Source organism: Columba livia, chromosome 4 (genome assembly GCF_036013475.1).
Source record: "Columba livia isolate bColLiv1 breed racing homer chromosome 4, bColLiv1.pat.W.v2, whole genome shotgun sequence".
NCBI classification, from domain to species: domain Eukaryota; kingdom Metazoa; phylum Chordata; class Aves; order Columbiformes; family Columbidae; genus Columba; species Columba livia.
In genome coordinates, this window is record NC_088605.1 from 42,906,560 (window position 1) to 42,931,166 (window position 24,607).

General features: G+C 37.2%; 1 protein-coding gene across 5 annotated transcripts in view; it reads left to right on the top strand.

Annotated features, from left to right (window-relative positions):
• The window catches only part of FSTL5 (follistatin like 5), a 307,998-nt gene that overhangs the window by 88,704 nt on the left and 194,687 nt on the right, over positions 1-24,607 (top strand). For all 5 annotated transcript variants that reach the window (XM_065061431.1, XM_065061429.1, XM_065061430.1 and 2 more), the window contains exon 4: positions 2,727-2,975. In XM_065061431.1, the coding sequence (XP_064917503.1) occupies positions 2,727-2,975 (249 nt within the window). The remainder of the gene's footprint in view (positions 1-2,726; positions 2,976-24,607) is intronic.

Here is a 24,607-nt window from a genome sequence, read left to right on the forward strand (position 1 = left end):
TTAATGGTGTAAAAAATGGAGATGTTTATAAAACAGTTCATAACAAAGTAATATAGTTTTTCATTAGGGCAAAAAGCTTGCTTGTTTATTGATGTACATGATTGGTATATGCTGACATATATCAATATATATTATGCAAATCATTCTCATCTGAAAGTAACTGTTTTGCATTCTGGCATCAGATTCAATTACAGTACTGAAATGAAGTCCCAAGTGAAGTCTTAAATTGGTTTCTCCTCTCACAGCAATATACAGCACAGTGCATTGTTGAGTCACCACACACCTCTCAGTATTTCAGAGCAGTTGTCAGACTGAGATCTTTATCTTCCAATTCAGAAAGCAGAAATAATAATGATTTATGGACTTTGGCCTCAAGCTGCAGCAGTTCTATCACTTCAAAGAAGTCCTAGAATTCTGTAATGTGTGTACATGACCTGTGCTGTAAAGTACTCTCAGACAATGCCAGACTTTATCGGAGGTTAGTGGTAGTGGAAGGAAATTGGATTTACATTAATTTGTCAGTTCATCTCTGTTGCTTGTATGTAATGGTGGTACGTTGGCAGAAAGAGTAATATTTTAAAAAACTTAGGGAAAATTTTTATTGTCGAATTGGGTTTGCCCGTTTCAGGTCAGTCTGGTGCATGAGCAGTCAAACCCACCATCAACCTGGTCTATACTGTTCCATTGCTATAGTGTAGTTATTTCAGATATACAACACTTGAGGTGAATATATAGTCTTTTCAACTTTGTACTCAAATTGTTACATAATAAAGTGAGAACATTTGTCATATTAGAGCCAAATTTCATGGTTGTGTGCTTTTTGTAGTATGCTTGCCTGTAGAAAATTTGTGCTGTATGAGAAAGCAAAGACTGAAAACACTGTCTTAGGTCTAATAGACCTGTAAACTTAAGAAGAAAAAGATCTAAGAACTTACTTTTGACCCTGAAGTGAAAATTACAAATTCTCAGTGGTTGGAAACAATGTGCATCAAACTATAATATTGACATGTTAGCTTTTCACCAAAGAACATGAATCTAATACCACCAAATTATGCATTGCCATTTGTTTATTCTTACTGTTTTTTTATGGGGCAGCCAAGCATCCTTCTGCTAGGCTGTAAGGATAAGGAAAAGTGAAGGGTGTTTCAAAAGGATGGACCCAATTTGAAATCACTATATCTTTGCAGGCATGAACTACCAATGAATGAGACTCTTATAGTCTGTATAGCAAGTGGAGAGAACATAGAACATTTATAAAAAGGTTACTAAAACTTGATAACTCATTAAACTCTTAGTAAATTTTTGTGTAATTGTAACATGTTGGGTCCATCTTTTTGAAACGCCCTTTATTGCAAGGCATTAAAATACTAAGTGTATATAGTATTTGAGGATCAAGTTCTTTTTTGTTCTGGAGATTAGAAGTGTACAGCAAGAGAATAAGATGAAGAAACTGTGAGAGGCAGTGTCTGTCCCACATTTGGAGACATCTTAGTATTTTTATACTTATTTTAGGACAGTTATGGTATCAGAACACTGATTAAAGTTTTAGTAATTGCAAATTGACAGATCTGTTGTGGTGTTGTTTTGTGTGTTTTAATGTTATGGTTGTGGTGTGTCTTTTTTTTTCCCTTGTCTCTTTCCCTTGCCATGAAGTGACTGCATAGTTAGTTCTGTGGTAGCCAAGATGGAAACTGAGGATATACGAAGGAAATATTACTGTACACATAACTTCCCTGTTCCCCTAGAGATTTGCTACTGACTGCAGTACTTTACGTAGGGGTGACAGTACAGATAGGATAGAAGATGGACAGATGGCTTTGGTAGCCTAATCTGGACAATCCGTTTCCATATTTCTAGGAGCAGAATGAAGTGGGAGTTGGGTGCAGCAGAAACTACTTTATCTCTACTGCAGCCCTGTTAAAGCTCTGTTTGTTATCCAAATCCCATTTGTCTAATTGAAATACCCAAATACTCAAAGGCTCATTTGACTCCTTCAAGCCACCATTTACTTGATAGATCTGTTCTGCTCTTCCAACACGCTCTGTTCCCTGAAGTGTCACTGTATTGCCACTACAGAGTTGTGGTTTGTTGGTGTGTGTGTATGTTTGTGTTGTTTTTTTTTTTGTTTGTTTTTTTTGTCCAGGTTGGTTAATAGCCTTGACAAAGCTCTAGTTCTTGTGTATCAGTCTCGATGTATGAATGTCTATTTTATCTGCTTATCAGAGTTCAAGAAGCATCTGGACAATGTTTTTTGTCATATGGTTTAGTTTTAAGTAGACTTATGAGGAATACAGAGTTGGACTCATTAATCCTTATGGGTCCCTTCTGACTTCACATAATCTGTGATTCTGTGATTTAAATTCTAGAGAATGCATTGGTCTACCACATGCAATAGCCTAGCTATCTTAAGGTAACAAACTTCAATATACATTTAAAAATACATGATTTACTATGATTTTTTTTTTAATTAAGAGTATCAATCTTATGTTACTAGATGTTGCTCTTAATTGCAGTTAATCTAACCCAAGACAATAGTTAAGAGTATACCTGGTTATAATATCAAGATCAAATTTATTTCACTCTGACTGATGTAAAGCATTAATCAAGGATATAACAAAGGACATATTCTCACTTCATTTACATAAGGCAATCTTTTTTATATGTTGCACGCAATTAAACAAAATGTAATTCACATCTCAAAACTATTTTTTTTTTTTCTTTTTTAGGGTATATGGGTCAAGATGGCCATTTCAGATCATGTGAAAACAAGTACTGCGGACTGGGTAGACACTGCGTTGTGAATGGGGAGACTGGCCAGGCTGAGTGTCTGTGCATGGAGCACTGCAAGCCGCATTACAAGCCTGTGTGCGGCTCCGATGGAGAATTCTATGAAAACCATTGTGAAGTCCACAGGGCTGCCTGTCTGAAAAAGCAAAAGGTCACCATTGTACACAATGAAGATTGCTTCTTTAAAGGTAAGCACGGCTGAAAAATATCTGGAATACTGCTGTCAGGTATGCGTTTTCAAGCAGTTCCATTAAAGCTCTATAGGGGCTGTACTGAGTGTACACTGAATAAATGACTCCAAAAATTAATGCAATAACTGTTTCACTCTAGAGATATCTTATGGATTTTCTTCTTTTTGTTGGTATTCAGTGCTCTGGACAATCACCCTTTTTAACCTGAATAAACCAGTTGTTTCTTGGAAATTAATCCACAGCAGCTTGTTTTACAAATGTGGCTGTTGACCTCATTCATCTGAGTGTACTTACAGTCCCAAAACCCAAAGGATATTAATCTCTGTTACAGCAAAAGCAGAATTTAGAATTTCAGAGGAGTTTTGTAAGGCTGCATGACCTGTGCTTGTATTTGGTATTGAAGTTGCTAGACCAGCAGCTTGTTCGTGGCTAACGGGTGTTCCTTGCTTGGAATTTGAACAATGAAGAGTTTACTTGCATATTTACCAAAGCATGCACGTTTAGGGACTACTTAATCTTCTGAATGCTGAGAGATGCTAGCCTGAATGCTGAGTTATACCTTATGTTAAGTGTCTTATACTGAAGGTGTAAAATATGCAACTTGCTCTTTTTTACATAATTCGAGCACACCTTGCAGGTTGCTGGAACTCTGCCAATACAGGCCCTTATCGAACATGTTTATAGTACTTTGCAGCAAATTTTTACTGGTTAAAACAGGCAGATGGCTTTTTTTTGGGAAAAAATAAGGCCATTTTTTAATGAGCCTACCTAATGGTTGAATTAATATTCTTTTGAAAAGCTGCCCTATTTTTGTTAACATTGTTATATGTTGTGGATATAGTTGCATTCTGAGTAACAGCAATTCATAACTACTATCAGCACAGAAATAAGTCTACTGAAATAATTCCATTAAATCAAACTCACTTTTGTAGGGAACATGCATTTAAATTTCAGTGTTCCACTTAAATTTAATCAGACTTTTCAAAGATTGAAAATCTTAAAATGTTCTATTTGATCGGTTTTATACTGAAATACAAAGTTGAATTTTTCACAGTATTTATGGTTGAGGTTTTGTCCTTCAAATGAAAAGATGGGCTTTCCTTACCAGATCAAAATATCCAAGGTCATGCACAAACACCAATATCTTTATTATTGTGACTATTTTTTTTTTAGTAAAACAATTGAATACTGGGGTAGAGGTTGGGGGAAACACAAAACAATTATTTCCTCAAGAAATTAAAGACAAAAAAAATAATACTTGCACATCTGGGTTTTATATAATTGTTTCTTTTTGAGTAAATGGGGTGACTGCTAAGGTGAAGTGCCTTTCCTCTATTGCCTCCTTCCAGAGACATGTTAAGCTCAGTAACTTCATCAAAATATGTGAAGGGATAGGGGTTTATAGATTAAAGGTGGTGTGTGGAAATCTTATAATGGGAAATAGACTTATAAGTTATAGTGAATGTTTACATTTGTTTAAAACTTAACGTGGACACCAAATAAAATTGATACATCATCACAATAGATAGACTTTTAGCCTGTGTTCTGAAGTAGTGGAAAATTAAAATTTGGTTTTAGGAGTGTAGCATATGGGGCTTGTAGGGAGTAGTTTGTGCAGTAAAACCAAAACATGATTGCTTCTATCTTGTGTCTTAACAATGACAATCTCTTTAAGAAACTGAGAACCTAAGCAGATTTAAAAACAATGAAACAAACAAACAAAAAACTTGAACAACTTTCTGGTTTAGATGACGCAGTACTCTGATAGAAGCAATGACAGTAAGAAACACTAAAATGTTGAAATTTATGAGGCTAATTTCAATTCTTCAGTGTGCTACATACAACACAAATAAATTCAGAGAATGTTTTTGTGAAAATATAGTGTTTCTTTTTCTGAAGGGGAAAGATGTGGTGAGATTTATTTACTGAAATGGAATGTGAGGCAGTACTTCAGCTAGAAATATCATCCAAATGCTGCTTAAAGTTTTTTAGCTCCTCTTTATATTTTAAATTTACCACTTTAGTTTCATATTTCTGAACAATGGAATATCTCAACAGTGCTCAACTTCAGACACCTAATTTAGATTCTGGATTAAAAAAACAGATTTCTCCTTTAGTCAGTGACAATATTCAGAATAGAACTATGGTATCCAAATGACTTACTCTAAAATGTTATTTATCAGGATACTCATCTTCTAATTAGAGCACTGTAAGTAAATGCCTACAAATAATGTAAAACATTTCATTTTCTGTTTTCTTTATCATATTATGTTGTGCTCAGTGGTGTTAAACAGGTGAGACTGGGGGCAGTTATTTTTCCTTTATTTTATTTGGTATATATTGACATTACCAGTCTCAATTTCTACCTTGATAACTTCAGCTCATTTTTCACTGTAGTACAACACAGTGGTGTTAAAGCATTGTTGCCATTTGTGACTGTTGAATATGTTCTCCAACATTCACTGTATCTGTATGGTAAAGGAGCCAGAAGATTTCAAACTATTATTGTGGGATCTGTTCCTTTTGCAAGACACTTCTTAGCCTGACACTAGTAGATAGCCTTCAGTAAGGCTGAAGTCCTACCAGTTACCAGATCAAAAAATATTAAAAAGCTAATAGGAAAAGTCCCTCAACAGTGGGACTCCTGGATGGAGAATATGAACCCTGTAACTATTGATTATGTCTAGAAGGCACTGCCATACCTCTTCCTTGATAGTTTAGCTGGTATCTTGTAGCAAAAATGATCTCGCTTCAATGAGCTACTTCTGAGACCAGAAAAACAAAAAACAAAAATCTTCAGAATTCAGAAAACAAATATTCTGTGCATGTTGTTTTGTCTTTCATAGAATTCTTTAATAAAGGCTAATGTGACCTGGGGGGATGGGGGAGGGCAGGAGGGGAAAGAGGTTCAACATGCCTGCAAGATGCTGTCTCTGACAACAATGACTCTCTCTATATATATGGTGATTGTAATCAAAAATTAAAGATCTTAATCTTTTTGTGCTAATCAGGGTGGTTGGTGTGTGTGTGGGGGGTTATCCCCCCCACCCCCAGTCAAACAGCTGTGTATTGGGGCTTTTTTTTTTTTCCCCCAATCTTGGGGAAATACACCTTATTTAAGGGAGTAAACTTACCAGAAAAACATTCGAGTATTCTGTGTCTGCTGGAAAATAAAATTTTATAAGCATATGTTCTGTATACCTGATTAACATTACAATAGCAGCCAAGTAGCTATAATTATTGAAATAATACATCTTGTAACCAAATGATTTATAGATTATTTCAAACATCATGAGTTCTGCTTAATGGTTTGAAAATTGCTTTTTGGACACTCACAGGGTGAGTGGAGTTAGAGTTGACTTGCTAGAGTGAAAGAGGTCCTTGGTTTAAATGCTGAAACCAAGAAATGTGTGTCTTACATAAGCTGTGCATGAAACAAAACAGATAACATGTATCAAATTCTTCCCAAAAAGCCGTGTCTGAAACATTTGAAAAATGCATTTTGAGGAAGTGAAAGCTACCGATGTCAAAGCTGTACCCTCCTGATATGGTCCAACTGTAGGCTGACAGGTGGTGCGGGTAAACTGGAACAGTTTGGAGCAGTTAATAGAATATATGAACTGTTCTTCCCATTCCTGCATCTGACATGGGCAGGGCCAGATTCATGGGCCTCCTTCCTTTGTTATTGAACTTGCTAAGTTTATTTTCTTGCCCTAAATTAAATAATATTTGGTATAAACATAGGAGTGAGACACAGGCATAGAACAGTACTTGAAGTAGAAACCTTTAAGTATCTCTGTCTTTTCCTGGTGGTTGAGACTGTCATGGAAATTGTACATTTTTGACATGGATAAAGATCGTGGCTATCCTTAATTAGAAATTACTTTTCACACAGAATCACAGAATGTTAGGGAATGGAAGGGACCTCAAAAGATCATATAGTCCAATCCCCCTGCCGGAGCAGGAACACCTAGATGAGGCTACACAGGTGGGTTTTGAATGTTTCCAGAGTAGGAGACTCCACAGCCCTGCTGGGCAGCCTGTTCCAGTGCTCTGTTACCCTCACTGAGAAGAAGTCTCTTCTCAAATTTAAGTGGAACCTCTAGTGTTCCAATTTTAAAACCATTACCCCTTGTCCTACCATTGGTTGTCACTGAGAATGGAGCCTGGCTTCATCCTTGTGACACTCACCCATTATATATTTATAACGATTAATGAGGCCACTGCTCAGTCTCCTCTTCTCCAAACAAAAGAGACCCAGCTCCCTCAGCCTTTCCTTACAAGGGAGATGCTCAACTCCCTTCAGCATCTTTGTTGCCCTGCGCTGGACTCTCTCCAGCAGTTCCTTGTCCTTCTTGAACTGAGGGGCCCAGAACTGGACACAATATTCCAGATGGGGTCTCACCAGGGCAGAGTAGAGGGGAAGGAGAACCTCTCTGGACCTACTAACCACCCCCCTTCTAATACACCCCAGGATGCCATTGGCCTTCCTGGCCACAAGGGCACAGTGCTGGCTCATGGTCATCCTGCTGTCCACCAGGGCCCTCAGGTCCCTTTCCCCGACACTGCTCTCTAATAGGTAATTCCCCAACCTATACTGCATCTGGGTTGTTCCTACCCAGATGCAATACTCTACACTTTCCATTGTTGTATTCAATTAATTTTTTCCCTGCTCAACTCTCCAGCCTGTCCAGGTGTCGCTGGATGGCAGCACAGCCTTCTGGTGTGTCAGTCACTTCTCCCAGCTTGGTGTCATCAGCAAACTTGCTGACAGTACACTCTAGTCCCTCATCCAAATCATTAATATATTGAACAATACAGGCCCCAGTACTGACCCCTTAGGCACTCCACTAGATACAGGCCTCCAACTAGACTCTGCTCCATTGACCATGACTCTCTGGCTTCTTTCCTTCAGCCAGTTTGCAGTTCATCTCCCTACCCAACCGTCCAGACCGCACTCCTTCAGTTTAGCTGTGAGGATGCTGTGGAAGACTGTGTCAAATGCTTTACTGAAGTCAAGGTAGACCACATCCACCACTCTGCCATCATCTATCCACCTCGTTATGTCCTCATAAAAGGTGATGAGGTTGGTCAAGCATGGCTTCCCCTTGGTGAAGCCATGTTGACTGCTCCTAATGACCCTCTAATACTTGATATGCCTTGAGATGTCACCAAGGATAAGTTGTTCCATCGCCTTTCCAGGGATGGAGGTGAGGCTGACCGGTCTATAATTACCCGGGTCCTCCTTCTTGCCCTTTTTGAAGACTAGAGTGACATGTGCTTTCCTCCAGTCCTCAGGCACCTCTCCCGTTTCCCAAGACTTGGCAAAGATGATGGAGAGTGGTCCAGCAATGACCTCAGCTAGCTCCCTCAGCACCCACGGGTGCGTCCCATCTGGACCCATGGATTTATGGATGTCCAAATTGCCTAATTGCTCCCTAACCCAGTCCTCATCAACCAAGGCATACTCCTCAATTGTTCTGACTTCCTCTGGGGCCTCAGCGGTACGGGGTTCCTCAGGACAACCTCCAGCAGAGTAGACAGAGACAAATAAGGAATTGAGTAACTCTGCCTTCTCTGTATCTTCTGTCACCAGGGCACCCACCTCATTCATCAGTGGGCCTACATTGCCTCTGGTGTTAGTTTCATCTGCCACGTATTTGAAAAAGCTCTTTCTGTTGTCTTTGAGCCCTCTTGCCAGATTTAATTCTAAGGAGGCCTTAGCTTTCCCAGTTGCCTCCCTGCACTCTCTGACAGCAGCCTTATATTCTTCCCAAGTGGCCAGCACCTCCTTCCATGATCTGTAAACTCTCCTCTTCCACTTTTTCTCCCTTCTTCTTGTTATTTTTCTGTCAGTTGCTTATTGGCATGTCGTGATAACTTGCTTCAGACACTGAATGATTTTTCCTAATGTCTTGGTTGAATGTTGACTATGACCCCTTGAGATACTCAATAAGGTGTCTCAACTTTTTCTGGTAAAGAGAAAAAATTTATTCTGCAGAGAAGATAATTACTATTTTATCTATAGAAAAAGGGTTTATATTAGAAGTATTTTCTATACTTGTTGAGTGCTTTCTTTCATATCTGTGAAGTCCAGTGTCTTCTGACTAGATGTTAGTGAATGCAAGTTCCATAATCACTTTCAGAGGTGTTCTTGGGCCTTAAGTGTCAAAAAATGTTTCAAAATATTTAAGATTATTCTAAGAACTTAATGGAACTCTTTAGGAAATCATTTGTGATCTAAGAATGATCTCGAATTATTATTTCAACTAATAGGAAAATGAAGGAATGGGGAAGTGACCAGCTGCTTGGCTATTAGTTTACTTAGCCTGGTTATCATATTTGTGGCTTTATTAGCTTTTAACTCCTGAATAGAATATAGGAGACGGTTGGCAAAAAGGGAAAGTGAAGGAAATAATGGAGCGAAGGTAGGGAGTGAGTATATCAAGGAGAAAAAAAGAGATGGCTAAGTGCCAAGATGGTGAGTTTGGTAGTAAAAAGAAGAGGAAACAAATTATGAACTAAAGGAAATACTAGTGGCAAAAATCAAAGTTCAAAGCTTCAATTACCTACAATATCTTATATTGACAGTGTAAGATGGGAAGTCTGTGCTGCTGTGCCCTTCTGGCTTGGCACTGTGTTTGCTGGCTTGCTGACTACATAGTTCTCTGCCTGGGTAGCCTCTACCTCCTGTCTGCTCCCAGTGGCCTGGCTGTTCTCAAGCCATGTGCTTAGTGTTGCAGAGCAGCTTCATGTTTTGTGTGAGAAAAGAAATCCCACCATCAGGCTCCCACTGCATTTGGTACTGTTGTGTAATGCTTTCCTGACTGTCACTTGCTGTAGCTTTAACAAGCCCCAGGGGATGGTGATTCAGAGGGACTGGAGTTGCTTTGCTTAGTGCTTCCACTGCTATCTTCATTCTGTGAAGTGGCACTATGAAGTCCATGGGTGTGTCCTGAATTTAGAAGTCTACAGGCTTCTTCAGCTTCTGAAAAATTCATTTGGACTCTTGCATGGGACAGTATGCTGAGTGGTGAATGCTCCACACTGAGTGTTAAATAAGCTTCAGCTATGTTTTGCTGCTAACTTCAATTACTTCATTTTCATAAATCCAGGCCAATAAAGAGACTAAAAACTTTCCCATTACAAACTTCATCTTATATTTTCTTTTCACCATCAGCTTCTTGTATGTTTTACGCTAAACCTATTTCTATGCACAGTGATACCATCAATCATTATGACAAACTACTATTTACTAGGAAGCCACCAGAATGTAACAGATACTTCTTTGTACTATGACTTTTCTCGAATATTTCTGGAATAAAGATTACTTCATATTTAAGCTTTTTACTTACAAGTAACTTTCATAGCATCCTTATTACTGTTACTTTACTTCTTTTCCTATTTTAGTCTGATTTTTTTATTTCTTTAATCTCTGAAACTCTCTGTGTGCTTCAGTTTTCTTATTACTATTACTAAAATGGCTAGATTTCTGAGGACTGCTGTAATGTTTGCTTTTCAGTCTGGTCCCAAAAGAGAAAGCAGAAACTTAGGTAAGAAAGTTTGCTGCTGTTCAGGGTATTGAGGATTAGAGCTGACTATAAACAAATTCAAAAGGGATATGGGCAAAGTCAAAAAAGTTCAGAAGACGCCAACAAGAATGACTAAAAGTACTAAATGGCTTATAAGGGAAACAGAAGAGGCTTGTGAAATTGTTGGGGCATACTGAAGGTGAATGTTAGTAGGCTGTCTTGTGTTCCAATAAAATAATTAAATTTATCAAATAAGGCAGCAGGAACAGATTCAAAACAAGCTTTTGTGTGTGCTTTGTACACAGCAGATCTCATCAGTAAAAATAACAGGGTTTTTCCACAAGCAGACTTTGCAAGTACTAGGGGAAAGGCTGAAGGCTTTTTGTTTGAAAGATGGCTGGGGGAATTGAGGTCTTTTGCAACCAAAGTGATTGTATGAAGTGAACTAAATCCTAACAGTAGCCCACAGAAAAGATCTAGAACACTGGTCTTGCCTCTTCAGTGACTACAACAGGATTAGATACTTTTTTTTTTTTTTTGCCTATGTGTGATTTGTAGACCCAGGTGATTGTGGTCTTAGACTGGTTCCTAAAATATTGGCACATTCATTTAGAAGCATTGACATTTCTTTCATCTGATTTGATGTTCATATTCTTCAAACGGAAACATTTAAGTTTCTGTTTCACTCCAGGAAAAATTACATCTGATCTTAAATATAATAAATCTTGAATGCTCACACTGGAGAGCATAGGGCAGCAAAGATGATTAAGGGAGTGGAGCATCTCCCTTGTGAGGAAAGGCTGAGGGAGCTGGGTCTCTTTAGCTTGGAGAAGAGGAGACTGAGCGGTGACCTCATTAATGTTTACAGATATATAAAGGGTGAGTGTCACGAGGGTGGAGCCAGGCTCTTCTCGGTAACAACCAATGATAGGTTGAGGGACAATGGGTACAAACTGGAACACAAGAGGTTCCACTTAAATATGAGAGGGAACTTCTTCTCAATGAGGGTAACAGAGCACTGCAACAGGCTGCCCAGGGAGGTTGTGGAGTCTCCTACTCTGGAGGCATTCCAGACCTGTCTGGACATGTTCCTGTGTAGCCTCATCTAGGTGTTCCTGCTCCGGCAAGGGGATTGGACTGGATGATCTTTCGAGGTCCCTTCCAATCCCTAACATTCTGTGATTAATTTAGTGTTGATCATTAGCTAGTCTTTCAAAAGAAATTTAGGAATGACATTCTGGTACAGTGTTTTCATTGCAACAGAATTTGTTTCTAAGACATCTAAAATGTCTTTGCTTTTATTGTCTGGCTATCATCTGCCTTCTCTGTTGAAGTTCTCAAAAACAACATTATTATCCTCTTTCTGAAAGCTTGAATTCCTGCAGGCAGCATACACCCTTAAGGTTGCTGATAAACTGTCAGGCTTCAACTCTTGCTCCAGATGTATATTCAACATAAACTGGATTATGAAAAGAAATATGAAAAATCTTTTCAGAGCTCTATCAGAAGACTAAGAAGTAAGAAAGATTCTGCTTGATCTTAAAACATGTTTGATACAGCATAGTAATTATTTACCTTATATCAGGAATTGAGGCCATGATTTACATATGTTCACTTTGGTGAAACACTTATGATTTAAGTCTAATTTCATAAGTATGAATTCACACAGAGATCGTAAATGTTTTTAACATTAGTAATCGTGCATTCATAGAGTGATAAACATCACTGTTGTGTTAATGTTGGGTATATATTCTGCTTCTTTCAGCATTTTTTGTTGGAAAGTGATGCTCTAACCAATGGAGAACTGGTTCTTTTTATTGCCCTTTGAAACTATGACCTAAATTTTAGTACTGTTCCTCTTGTCTGCTGTCCCCACATGACTCATTTTCTTGAGTTGCATTGCTCAGGAGATTTGGAAGACTGCCATCATTTTTCCTCAAGCATGCCCATAATTGTCTTAAATTGCCTAAACTAACAGAGATGCAAGGTCTACATATGTAATACCTGCTACTAAGTCTGCAGAGTAAAGTTGGGTGTAAGATATTTATGAGAATACGCAAATAACATGCTTAATTTAAAAACTAAACATTGAACATACCCTATGTTCATTGCAGTTGGTGATATTGTACCACTTTGCAACTAAAGCCTAGAACTCTACTCTTTTTTTCCTTCCTTCAAATTAAATTCATAGGTTTAAAATACAAGATGAGGCAGTGACAAGCCTCAAACACATTATGAATATAAGATATCTTTGACTGGCTGAAGACATCTCTTACTTTCAGTAGCTAGAGCAGTCCCAATCTTTGTATATTAATTCCTACAACAGTGAAATAGATGTGTCAATAAACTAAACCTGTTATGTATTCTGCAGTTATGCTTTTTCTGCTTCTGCTGACGATGTTTAATCTGTTCAAAGAAGCTGCATTTACACTGAAAGCTACATTCTAAAGTCTCTATCATGTCACCATATCAGAGAAGCAACATTTTAAGTGTGGATATGATTACCCAGATTGTCTATTTTCTTAGTGTGGATGGCAACTCAGTGCCTATTTGTGATAATATACTTTACTTACAGGCTGTATGAAATTCAGGAATTTGGTTGAAAGTACGTTTAGTGGTTTTTATTTTGGTGGGATTTTTTTTTCCACTTCTGCAAGTAAATGGGAAAGAGTGCTTAAGTGGAGAAAAAATAAATACTTTTAGTGATTTTTTTTTTTTTTTTTTCTTCTCCGTAAAATGGAGATACTGTGTTTGCATGAGCAGTTTCACAAATGCTTATAACTCCTCTATACTTGCCAATACAACTACAATAGTGCTTCCAAGTCTGTATACCTGGATAATATTTACTAGAAGTAAGCCTTTTTCATTAGCAGTGCATATATTGTTCATTCTTGCTCTAAATTATTCTTAGTCATTGTGGGTTTTTTAGGTATTTAACGAAGTGGCTCATTCACCTTCTTTTACTATAACAAATACTTTGTAAACTTCAATTTTTCAGTTCAGTGTGGATTTGGTTGAATAGTGCAACGGTAGTTTCTCTAAGTGTTACTTATAGAAGCAGGTGATGTACAGGATCTTGTATTATTCCTTCCATACAAGGGATCATGATGGGAGAGGGACTGCGTAGCTGTAGCACTGATATTATGAGAAATCAAAGGGATGAGCCAACAAAGTGCCCTTGTGATGAAGAAGGCTGATGGCCTCCTGGGCTGCATTAGACAATGTATTGCCAGGAGATTGGGAGAAGTGATCCTTCCCACCTACTCAGCACTGATGAGGCCACACCTGAAGTACTGTGTCCAGTTCTGGACTCCCCAGTACAACAGAGACACAGGCATACTGGAGAGATTTTGGTGAAGAGCCACAAAGATGTTTAGGGGACTGAAGTATCTCTTCTCTAAGGAAAGGATGGGACTGGTCAGTCCAGAGAAGAGAAGGCTCAGGGGGATCCCATAAATGTGAATAAATACCTGAAGGTACAAAGAGGATGGAGCTGGGCTCTTTGCAGTGGTGCTCAGTAAGAGGACCAGAAGCAACGGACACAAACTGAAACACGGGAGGCACTTTTTTTTACTGTGAGGGTGACCCAAGCACTGGCACAAGTTGTTCAAAGAGGTAGTGGAGTCTTCTTCCTTCAGCCTATTAAAAACCTGACTGAACCTGGACCTTGGCAACCAGCTGTACGTGGCCCTCTTGAGGAGAGGGATTGTACCAGATGACCTCTAAAGGCCCCTTTCATCCTTAAACATTCTGTGATTCTGTGGATAAGTACCTCCAACAAACACCCTTACTTTACACGTGCTTTTGAGGGGCCAGAAAGTAGCATGCCATGCTCGACTTCAGCCAGTAGTTTCTAGCGCTTTTGAGGGAGAATTGGAGAGAACAGAGGAAGAGAAATAGAGGTAGAGTTCTGGCAAAGTGCGGTCAGTGGAGAGGTAGCATTAAAGTTCTACTAGTGCCCTCCTTTCTAACCTTGTAGCTCAGACCTGCTGTTGCAGGTAGGAAGGTACTCACAGGATAGATTTTCTTTGCTCTTCTGCTAGGTCAGTACTGTCATAAATGTGTTGACATGTTGCTGGGAGTACGAAGATTGTACAAGTATGATTCAAATAGTCTCTGCGTCCTCAATGTCTATGTTAATATGAACTTAAAAAAAGCTTTAGAAAAGGCAAAAAAGCCACTGCACAACTCTTTATGGCATTCTAAAATAAATAATGGTGCTGTCTAATATTGTGAGTAACAGAGGTGCTCAAAACTGGAAAACAATAGGCAACTGTAGTCCATAACGTAGCTACAAAATGACTGCATGTACTCCAAACTTAAAACTTCTTGTTGCCTATTAGAATTCTTCACTTATTTTTATCAAATCAAGTTATTTTTAGATATCAGTTGGGAACTATGGAGCAGTGAAATTTGTTAGACAACACATGAAACTAAATTTAAACTGTGTTGTCATGTATTTGTAATAAACAGAGGAAATCTTGTCTTTAGGTAGACATTTAAGTTAGGGTTTTATTTGGTTTAGAAAAACAACAAACCATTCAGCTAATGTACATTGGTGTGAATGCAAACTTTTTAGAGTTTTAATTAAAATCATGTCAGAATTATCATTAGGTCTTGTGGGAAATGTGTCTGATGGAACATATTGTTGGCCATTAAAAATCGTTAACAGTTGGATACATATACAAGGCATTGGCATAATATTTGTAATTCAAGTTGGCTGGTATGTGGTGTAGCAACTGAACAAAGCAATAGCTTCCTAAGAATTTTTTTCCCGTTTTTGAAGTGATGGTACGAGCAAGTGTGGTAAATGGCCAGAAAATAATTAGCTACAAGCATTTTCTAACAGAAGCAGACTTGGGCAGTATACACTCATAATCGTGTTATAGACAAGTAAACAAAATAACTAACAGTATGATTTTGATGAATGTTGTAGTGTATTTATTCTATTTATTGACAGGACATGGTGGGTTATTTTACACTAAATATATTACCTCCATTTAAAAAAAGTTAATTATCTATATCATTGTAAAATAAAGCATTGCAAGCAAAAATCATTAATTTTAACCTTTGCAGAGACCCATAATAAGTGGACTGATCCGATGACAGCTTTTTCTTTATTTGTTATGGAATTGTTGATGCCATACAACACTCCTTTTGACATAAACTATAATTAAAAGAGAGCATATTAGCAAATTAAGGGACAGAATTCGTCCTGAGATAAACCAGACTTGGCTTACGTGGAAAGCTATATGGAATGTCCCAAAGAATCCTCCAGCTGAAACTGATTTTTAAAAGCATAATTTCAGGAGTTCGAAATAGTTAATTTTTGCCTCAGTATAATTTAGTTCCCTTTTTGTTTGACTCTGATCTTTTCCCTTTTGCTGTCATTGAAATCACAGAGCTTTGCTACTGGTATTAAAAATGCATTCATATTTACAGAATGTATATTATTTGAAGTTTTTACTTTTCATGAAAAACTATGTTGCTTTAAAAAAGTTATTTGAGATTAGAAAATGTTTCTACTGTTATTTGCCTTAGCAAATGTGCTTTTCATGGTATTCAGCATAGAGTAAATGAAATTTGATAAACTGCACAATAAAATGTAATTAGATCTTTTAGTTTTTTCTTTATTTGTAATGATAATGTGGATTGAATTTAAAACTGTTGAAAACAAGCAACAGAAATAAAGGAAAACAGATTACAGCAAAAATAGGTGAAAGTGTAGCCCAAAGAAATATGCTGAAGTAAAATTATAGAAAACTTTCACTTGCTAAGAATGATGTTTTATATTTTTGTATTTACTTGTATTGGCTTTGGGTGCAATTAAATCCTGAACTGTATACTGCCAGGAAAGTTGGTCTCCCTCAGGGCTGAAACAGATGGTGAATTTTTTTTTTCTTTCCACTATTTAGAGACCAAGACTGCTGAATCTCTAGAAGAAAAAGTGTTTTTGCCAAAGAAAACTGCTGATGTTGGTCTTAAAGCAGTAGAGTTCTTAGCTGTATTCTCTATAGGGTTATTACTAGGACTGCTAGTAAACATGCAGTATATTGAAGCTTTGCTATTAGCACTGTTTTAATACAGATTTGATCTCTATCTAGTAATGTTAGTTCTATAGAAGAGAAAAAGTGCTACTGACTAATAAAATTGCAAGTTTTCTTTCCTTACTCAGGCTTTTTTTGTCAAGGTACTTCACTGTGCAAGGAGGAAGCTATGAACTTAGCATTTCCCAGTCATCACGTTGATAATTAAAAGAATAGCAACTGAACTGTTTCTAAGCATATGAAATTTACTTGTGTTTATGATTAATCAAACCTGGAAGGTGAGGAATAAAAACACTTGTGATGTCTAGTAAAATGGCAAGACTTGTATATCAGTAAAAATATTGTAAAGTGAGAAAGGTATCTGTACGGTGTTAAATACTAAATATGGTCAAGAAGTTGTTTCATTACTGCTCCTAAATTTAAGACAACTGCCGAATGGATCATTTATTTGTTATTTTCCTATTCCAGCTTCTCTTTGATAAAGGTTCTTGCCATTCAAATGGAACATAAAGACTTTTATTGTTCCCTAATGATGCAAACTATAGTTGTACAATCATCATTGTGGAATATGAGCTCTGTGTGCTCTTAGATTTGATGTCATTTTATCACAATTGTAGAAGCATCTTTAAGTGTATTTGCTTAAGCAGATGGTGAATGGCCACACTGGGAATATATCCATCTTTTTTACTGTATGATGAAGTTTTAAAGCAGAAGTTTTAGCTACAGTGGTTGGAAAAACACATTTTTGTAAAAAACCTTGTAGGAAAAAAAAATGGCAAAAGGTTTTAAAGTCCCTAATAATTCTGAACATAGAAAGTCAGTATATATTAGGTACCTGAGGATAAGTGACTTATTCTATATGCTAATGTTTTCTTTGATATTTACAATATTTTTGAATTAAGTCTTTTTAAAGAAATTAGAAATTAGGTATTTCAGATTGTTGTATACAAAAAAACCCTAAATGCTAAAGATTACTGGGGGAAAAAAACCCTTTATTCAGTATGGAGTTTTTTCTGACACTGTCATCTGAGTGCACTCAGGACCTGATTCAAGCCTTCCTACTGAGTCTAATGAAGCTTAGGTTCATTGAAATCAGTCACTTGAAGAATAAGTGCTATGTTGCGAACACGGAAGATGTAAAAGTCAGTCCAAAAGAGGTAATACTGGATTAAAAGTTTGAAAGAAATAAGCTTTAGGAAAAAAACAAAAACAAGAGTTAATTGGAAAATACTGTTTTATCAAAAACATGCTGTTAGTAACAATAATGTGATGCTTGTTCTTCTCATACAAAATGCAAACATGCAATCATGTTGGTGCTCTGAAATCTGGTTTTAGATCAATATCTCAGGCCAAGTGTAAATCTCGAGCTGCCCGCTTGTCTTGTTTGCTAATTTTACTATTCATAGAACCGTAGAATGTCCTGAGTTGGAAGGGACCCACAAGGATCATCAAGTCCAACTCCTGTCCATGCATATGACAACCCCTCAGTTCACACCACGTGTCTATTGCAGAATAGCAGTAAACAATTGCAGGAAGGGGGAAACAATATAAAGTTTCAGAATAGGCTTTCACAGGCCTCATGGTTTGAGCACTAACCTTAAAGATGAAGAGAAATGTGACAAAGCAGCTGTAGCCTGTTTTTTTATAAAGCTAGCTAATATCCTGCTGCATGGCTGTTCTAGTGACGTGTTAGGATCCCTGGACCATCTCCAGAGTTGTTGGGTTTGTCTAACATCAGAACAAGTCTTCAAAATATTTTTTAATGTAGGATATATATTCAATATTCAAAATATTCAAAATATTTTTTGTGTTGGAAAATTCGTTTTAGGTAGCACATTGATGATGAGCCAACAATAAGGGTCATAGAGTGCCTGTATGCTGAGCTGAGGCTTTTCCCATTGGTGTACTCCAGTGTACCTGTTGGTGTACACCTAAAACAAACAAAACAAACAAAAAAACCTGAATTAAAAGAAAAAAAAAGAGATCAGAGAGAACTCATATTATTCCTGTGCTTGTTGTAGGGTTGTTTTTTATTTTGTCTTTGCTTAATGCTGTTTGCTTTTGCTCCTTGTGGACTTACAATAAGATGTAGTCCTGTTCCTAGGTAGTGGTAAGTCTAAATATTCCAAAGATAAAAATATGTTAATAGTTTAAGTGTTCAGTTAACAGCTGACATGGAGACCTGGGAGCTCAACTGAAATACTGAGTAATAACTGTTTACAAGCTTTACTTTTGTAATTCATGGATAAATGAGCATATGTCTATGCACAATATGTGTAGCCATTGGGATTGTCTTTGTATCTTCTTAAAACCAACCTGTACATACATACAGAACTTTAATATAGGTTAAAAAAAAATCTCAGACCTTCCCCGCCCCACAAATCGTGTTAAAAAAAAAAAAAAAAAAAAAATCATTGCTTTGTTTTGTTTGGTTTGGTTTGGTTTGTTTTATTCTGTTTGTCCATATTAGTGGTGGTGGCTGTGAGGACACTTAGAAGCTTCATGGGGCTTGTACGTGCATCTTAACATTCCTATTTAATGCCGTGGAAGACCTGTGGATGGAGCTAGTCCATGGTATCCACTTTGCATACTTGTTTCTTGAAGAAGAAAATCAGGTTAAACTCACTTGAAAGTTGGGTTGGACTAGATGATCTCCAGAGGTCCCTTCCAACCCTAACCATTCTGTGGTTGTTTCCCTGAACAGTGCTGTTATTTAGGTGTTCAATGGATTTGGACTCAAGGATGCTTTGTGGATGCATTTTTCATGTACTGACAATATTTCCTGAATTGTATACAAATGCTTTATCAAATATTCTGGACCTCGAAGTGAAAGGAATTTTTGAAGAGAAGAGTGAATGGTGGCATTTGTGCCTGTTTTTGATAAACTTCAGACAGTGCTTTACTCCTATTTTGACAAAGAAAAGGGGAATCTGAAATGATAATTTGATAGCACAGAAAATTTATGCAGAGTTCACCTGATGAATGGTTCAATATTTGCGGTATTTAAATGCTCTTTTATAATGCATAATTTAAGGACTTGTGCTTTCATTGTAGAAGGCTGAATGGGGTATTGTTATTTCTAAAAGCCAGGGGAAAAATTAAAGAATAAAGGATCTTAATCCTCTATTTCTTTTAAGAGAAAGTGAGTATATGTAACATTAAAAGTAAAGGTTCAATACCTTTGTTTTTAATACCTAACCCTTTTTATTTGCTTAGTGGACTAGTGGTGAAGAGGAGGCTCACTTCACAAGAAGTTGAAAGCAAAACTTATGGTAATTATTGTGCAAATAAAAGTTAACAGGAATGTTCACAGAAAATTCTTCCATTGACACTGAAAAAGTGTCTTTTGAAACACAACTATTTTTAAAAATTGTAATACTGGCAGAAAATAGATGGACAAAGCTTTTCTTTGCATAGACCTGAATCGATGCAATACTACGAAACCAGGGTGCTCAATCCATAAGACATGTATAATAAGAGCTAATAACTTTCCAGAAGCTTTCCATCAGCTTATATTTGTTTCTAATTATTTATGAAGAAATTAAACTTGCTATTTACTTTATGCTTTGCTGTACATTATGTTCCCTGGTTATTAAGAGTGCTGTAGTATGCTTTTTTTTTCTTATGTTGCAAATGATTTACAAGATTTTTTACTAATGTCCTTCTCTTCAGAAATAAAAGCTCAAAACTGTTGAAAGACTGAAAAACTAAAATAGAAATAAGAGTAGAGTCATGGTCCTTTAACAAAACAAAAACAACAAACAAAAAAGTCACAAACAAACAAAATAACCTCAACCAACAAAAAAACCCAAACAAAATCCAACAGAAGAAACCCACACAAAACAAAGAAACTGTCAGGCTGGAATTTTTGTCAACACAAATTCTATGAAATTGATACTACATTCACTGTTTTCTTTGGCAGTAAAATGTTGGCTGCTCCAGCCTGAAAATTGTCTGGCTGGTTACTGCCCTTGTTCTCTGAAATCAGCCACACTCCTGAGATCAGCAGTACTTGATCATGCCAGAAATTAGCCTAGAACTACTAATGTTAGTTTTAAGGTGGTTTATCTGAATACTATACTATTAGGTTAAAAAGCATCCTAGAATCAGAGGTTTTACAACAGCACAGGTATTCAGAGACTACTATCCTTATCATCTCTTTAATAGTTTCCTTGATATATGAAATGGAGCTAGGTAATGATGCTCTCTGAGGGCTGAAAATGAGCAGCCTGTCCTTGATTGTGAGGTCTTTTTAGGTGTCTCTTTATAGCAGTAGTGGAAAATCCATGGGTTTCTTTGAGCGGTAGCTTCTCTTCTGATCTGAGCTGTTTGAAAAAATCAAAAGTTACCTGTGAGCAGGTTAAAGGCTGCACAATAATCTAATAGTAATTTTCTTTGTTATATTCTCACTTGCAGCCTTCCTAACTTAAGGAGTGGGGGGAAGATTCCCTTAGCTTGATGCAATGTACTTTAGCCAGCTGACTTCCATGGTTTATTAGAGATTTCAGAATGTGTTGTGCTCTCAAAAGTATTTCTGAATGCTGAGAGGAGTTTATATGTGCTTGGGTCTGCTTGCTTCAGTAAATCACTGCGTTTTGAAGCTCAAATTAACACATTCCTAACATTAAAAATATAATGTATGCACATTTTAAATACTCCTGAATTTTTACTCTGGGTATATTGGTTCAGACCTCCGAAGTGTAGTCTCTGTTGCAATTGCCAGAGAAGTGAGTTGTGTTCTTACGCTTACTGGTAATTGAGGAATAGTGATGTTCAGCAGAATGTGTAGGTCTTTTAAGGATCAGGTAGAGCTAGCACAAATTTGTGATGGGACAGAGTGGGGGGATAGAGTTTTCCTGAGGAACGCCATGACAGACTTCCCAGGTCTCAGTCCAGAAAAAAATTGAGTCTGCTGGTATGTTGTGTGGGTTTTCTTCCCTATGAGACTAAGCCCTAAATTGAAGAATTTGTCTTCCTGAATGCCTTGAAGGGATTTATTTTCTGTCATGAAGAGGATGGACCTCCATTGTATGAAACCATCATCTTCCTTTTATGGAATAAAACCCATCAGAGATACTTCACTGAGTCTGGGAATTTTATTGTTCTGCTTTGTTCTGTGATTTGAAAACTGAATCACTGAGTTATTTCCCTCTTTTACATGGCAAGTGTGACAGTTGAGACAAATTGCTGTTGCCTCAGTGTTCTGTTGTTTAGTATTCAGGATCTGCCTGGTCTTTCTGGAAGTGACCTTGTTCAAGGTCTTTCCTGAGGTTGAACTTTTCTTTCTCATCTCCATCAGAGCCTCTATGGCTGTTGAAGGAATTGTAATGCATTGGGATTTCAACAGTGGACTCGTGTAAATTGTAAAGTTTTATTCTCAATTGCTGTTTATAGTGCAGCAGTTGTTGAAGCCCAGGTTATCTAACCAATTTCTTTGTGTCAGTGCCTGATTAAACAGATTCTTTTAAGGCAAATCAGCCTGCATAAGTTCTTGTTTGTATATATTGTATATATATAAATATATACAGACTAATAAATAATACAAAATTTATATATGAATATGTTTACAAAGGCACCTGGAGAGTGGAACTGTAACATCAGAAAAGGATAATTTACCTTTGCTAATTTTGCATAATTTTTTAAAGAATTCAGAGTGACAGTTGTGTAACCAGAAGAAAGTGATAGTAATTGACCAATATTCAATGTATGTATTTATGCTGTCAGAATCCTTTGGACCTGATAGGGAGATGAGAGGCACAAACGTCATGAGGAAATGACAACTTGTTATAGACAAAACCAACCAAACAAAACCCACCCCCCCAAAAAACAAAACAAAACAAGGAATTTTAGCTTTGATACAAAATAAAAGGGCTAAGAAGGTGGAGTAGTAGAAATAAAATGTTTGAAGTAGTTAGAGGTAGTGAAAATGGTAATTTGTACTTGACTGGTAAGAGATGAGCAAAAAGAAAAAAATCTCAGAAGTTCTTAAGGAAAGAATTAATTGTCCCATTCCTACTGCTGCTTTTCTTACCTTCCACTCTTTCATGCTAAGTCTCCAGAAGTTGCCATGTTATACCACTTCCTTTTAGTAGATACCTGTTTGTTACACTGACTTAAATCCAATGGAAGGATTTATTTAAAGGAGTCTGGATAGTTTTTCATTGTGCTGCTGAGATTGAGTTTCCATCTCTCTATATTGAATCTCTGCAGGGAATTTTTTCATCAGTATAAACCCTAAATGGCCAGTTCAGACTTGCCTATGGAAAAAAGTTCCTTGATTGCCTGATTATCATCTCTGCTGACAATGAAAATAGGTCTGCTCTGGGCAGCATTTTTAAGTGTTTTGGCAATCTGAATTTTCTTGACTGCTAATAAGATTCAGGAAGAGACATCAAATAGCTTTGGGATGTATTTCAAAGTACAGGCATTTAATAGCATTTTAACTCCATTTGCAGGCAATAGCACCATTTTCTTTCTTAATAGAAACCTCTTAAAGGTAGAAACCTATCCATTGAACTATTTTCAATTTCCTCAGCTGACATCCAGTATCAGCTCTCAAATACATCCCATATTGTTATGACAGTCAAATCATGTCATAGCAATTCAGCTAGCCTAATAAATATATAATTATTCTCTTAATTCAGCGTTTGAAAACAATGCCTTTGAACAGTCCTCCAGACATGTTTTTTAATGCGATAATTCATAAAATTTGTTTACATATCTATAAGCCTTTTGCTGACTTACCATGATTTGGGAGTGAACAGTATTTTGCCTGCGGTTGCAAATCCAAAAATATTTTCATTTTAATTGAGTTGATATTATTAAAAAGAAAACAACAACATACCAACAACAAAACACATAATTCCTGGTAAATTATCTGGTAGGCCTAAGTAACCAAGTTATCACTAGGTAAAGTAAGATAAAGATTGCCAGCAGATATAATGTGGATACACATACAGCACTACTAACAACGAGGACAGAACTCTCTTGTATTTCTGATTTGAAGCGTAATGCAAAAGCCATGTTGGTGGCTCTCTCACCTTACTTCGGTAGCTACCTAAGCAACTCGGCGTAGTGTTATACAGCAACTTCTCACACTGACCAGTTGAAATTACTGTAATTAAAGCTACCTCAAATCATCAGCTGGTGAATCACTTAATGGTGAATGTAGTTAATTTAGTTGCATTTCTCATTGCAAACTCTCAATCTCAGTTAAAAAAAAAAAAAAAAAAAAAAAAAAAAAGGCTTGTTACTGTCAGTAGGGCTCCAAAGTTGGTGAAGGTTTTAGAGAGGAAGCCCTCTGAAGAGCCACTGAAAAGTCGCATGGTTTGTTCAGCCTGGATGAGACCGAGAGGAGACCTCATGGCAGCTACAGCTTCCTCACAAGGGGAGGGAGACGGGCAGGTGTTGATCTCTTCTCCCTGGTGACCAATGACAGAACCCAAGAGAATGGCAGGAACACGTGCCGGGGGGGGTTATGTTGGACATTAGGAAAAGGTTCTTCACCCAGAGGGTGGTGCAGCACTGGAACAGGCTCCCCGGGGAGGCAGTCACAGCCCCAATCCTGACAGTGTTCAAGAAGAGACTGGACAACACCGTCAGACACATGGTGTGAACTATGGGGTTGTCCTGGGCAGGGACAAGAGTTGAACTCAATGATCCTTGTTGGGTCTCTTTCAACTTGACATTCTATAATTCTATGATATAGCCACCAAAAGAGCTGAAAAATTTTGACCAACTGTAGGCATTATATACTCTATAAAATTTTTAGCCAGTTCATTTGCACATACTCTTTTTAAAAGGATGAAGATGTTTGGTAATTTCATAGATTTATTGCTGACTAAGGAAATATGGTTTCATTTCTGATACAGAACTAACAAAAGCGTGCTGCCCCCTGTGGTGTGCATGTATTGGTCTTTTAGCTGAGTTCAAGGGGAACTTTAAATTTACTGTCAAATGACTTGTTGGCTGTTGTTACTAACAGTAGTGAGTGATCTCCAGGATATAGCTGGATGTTGTGTACAAGAGGTAAGCTCTGTAGAAAACTGCT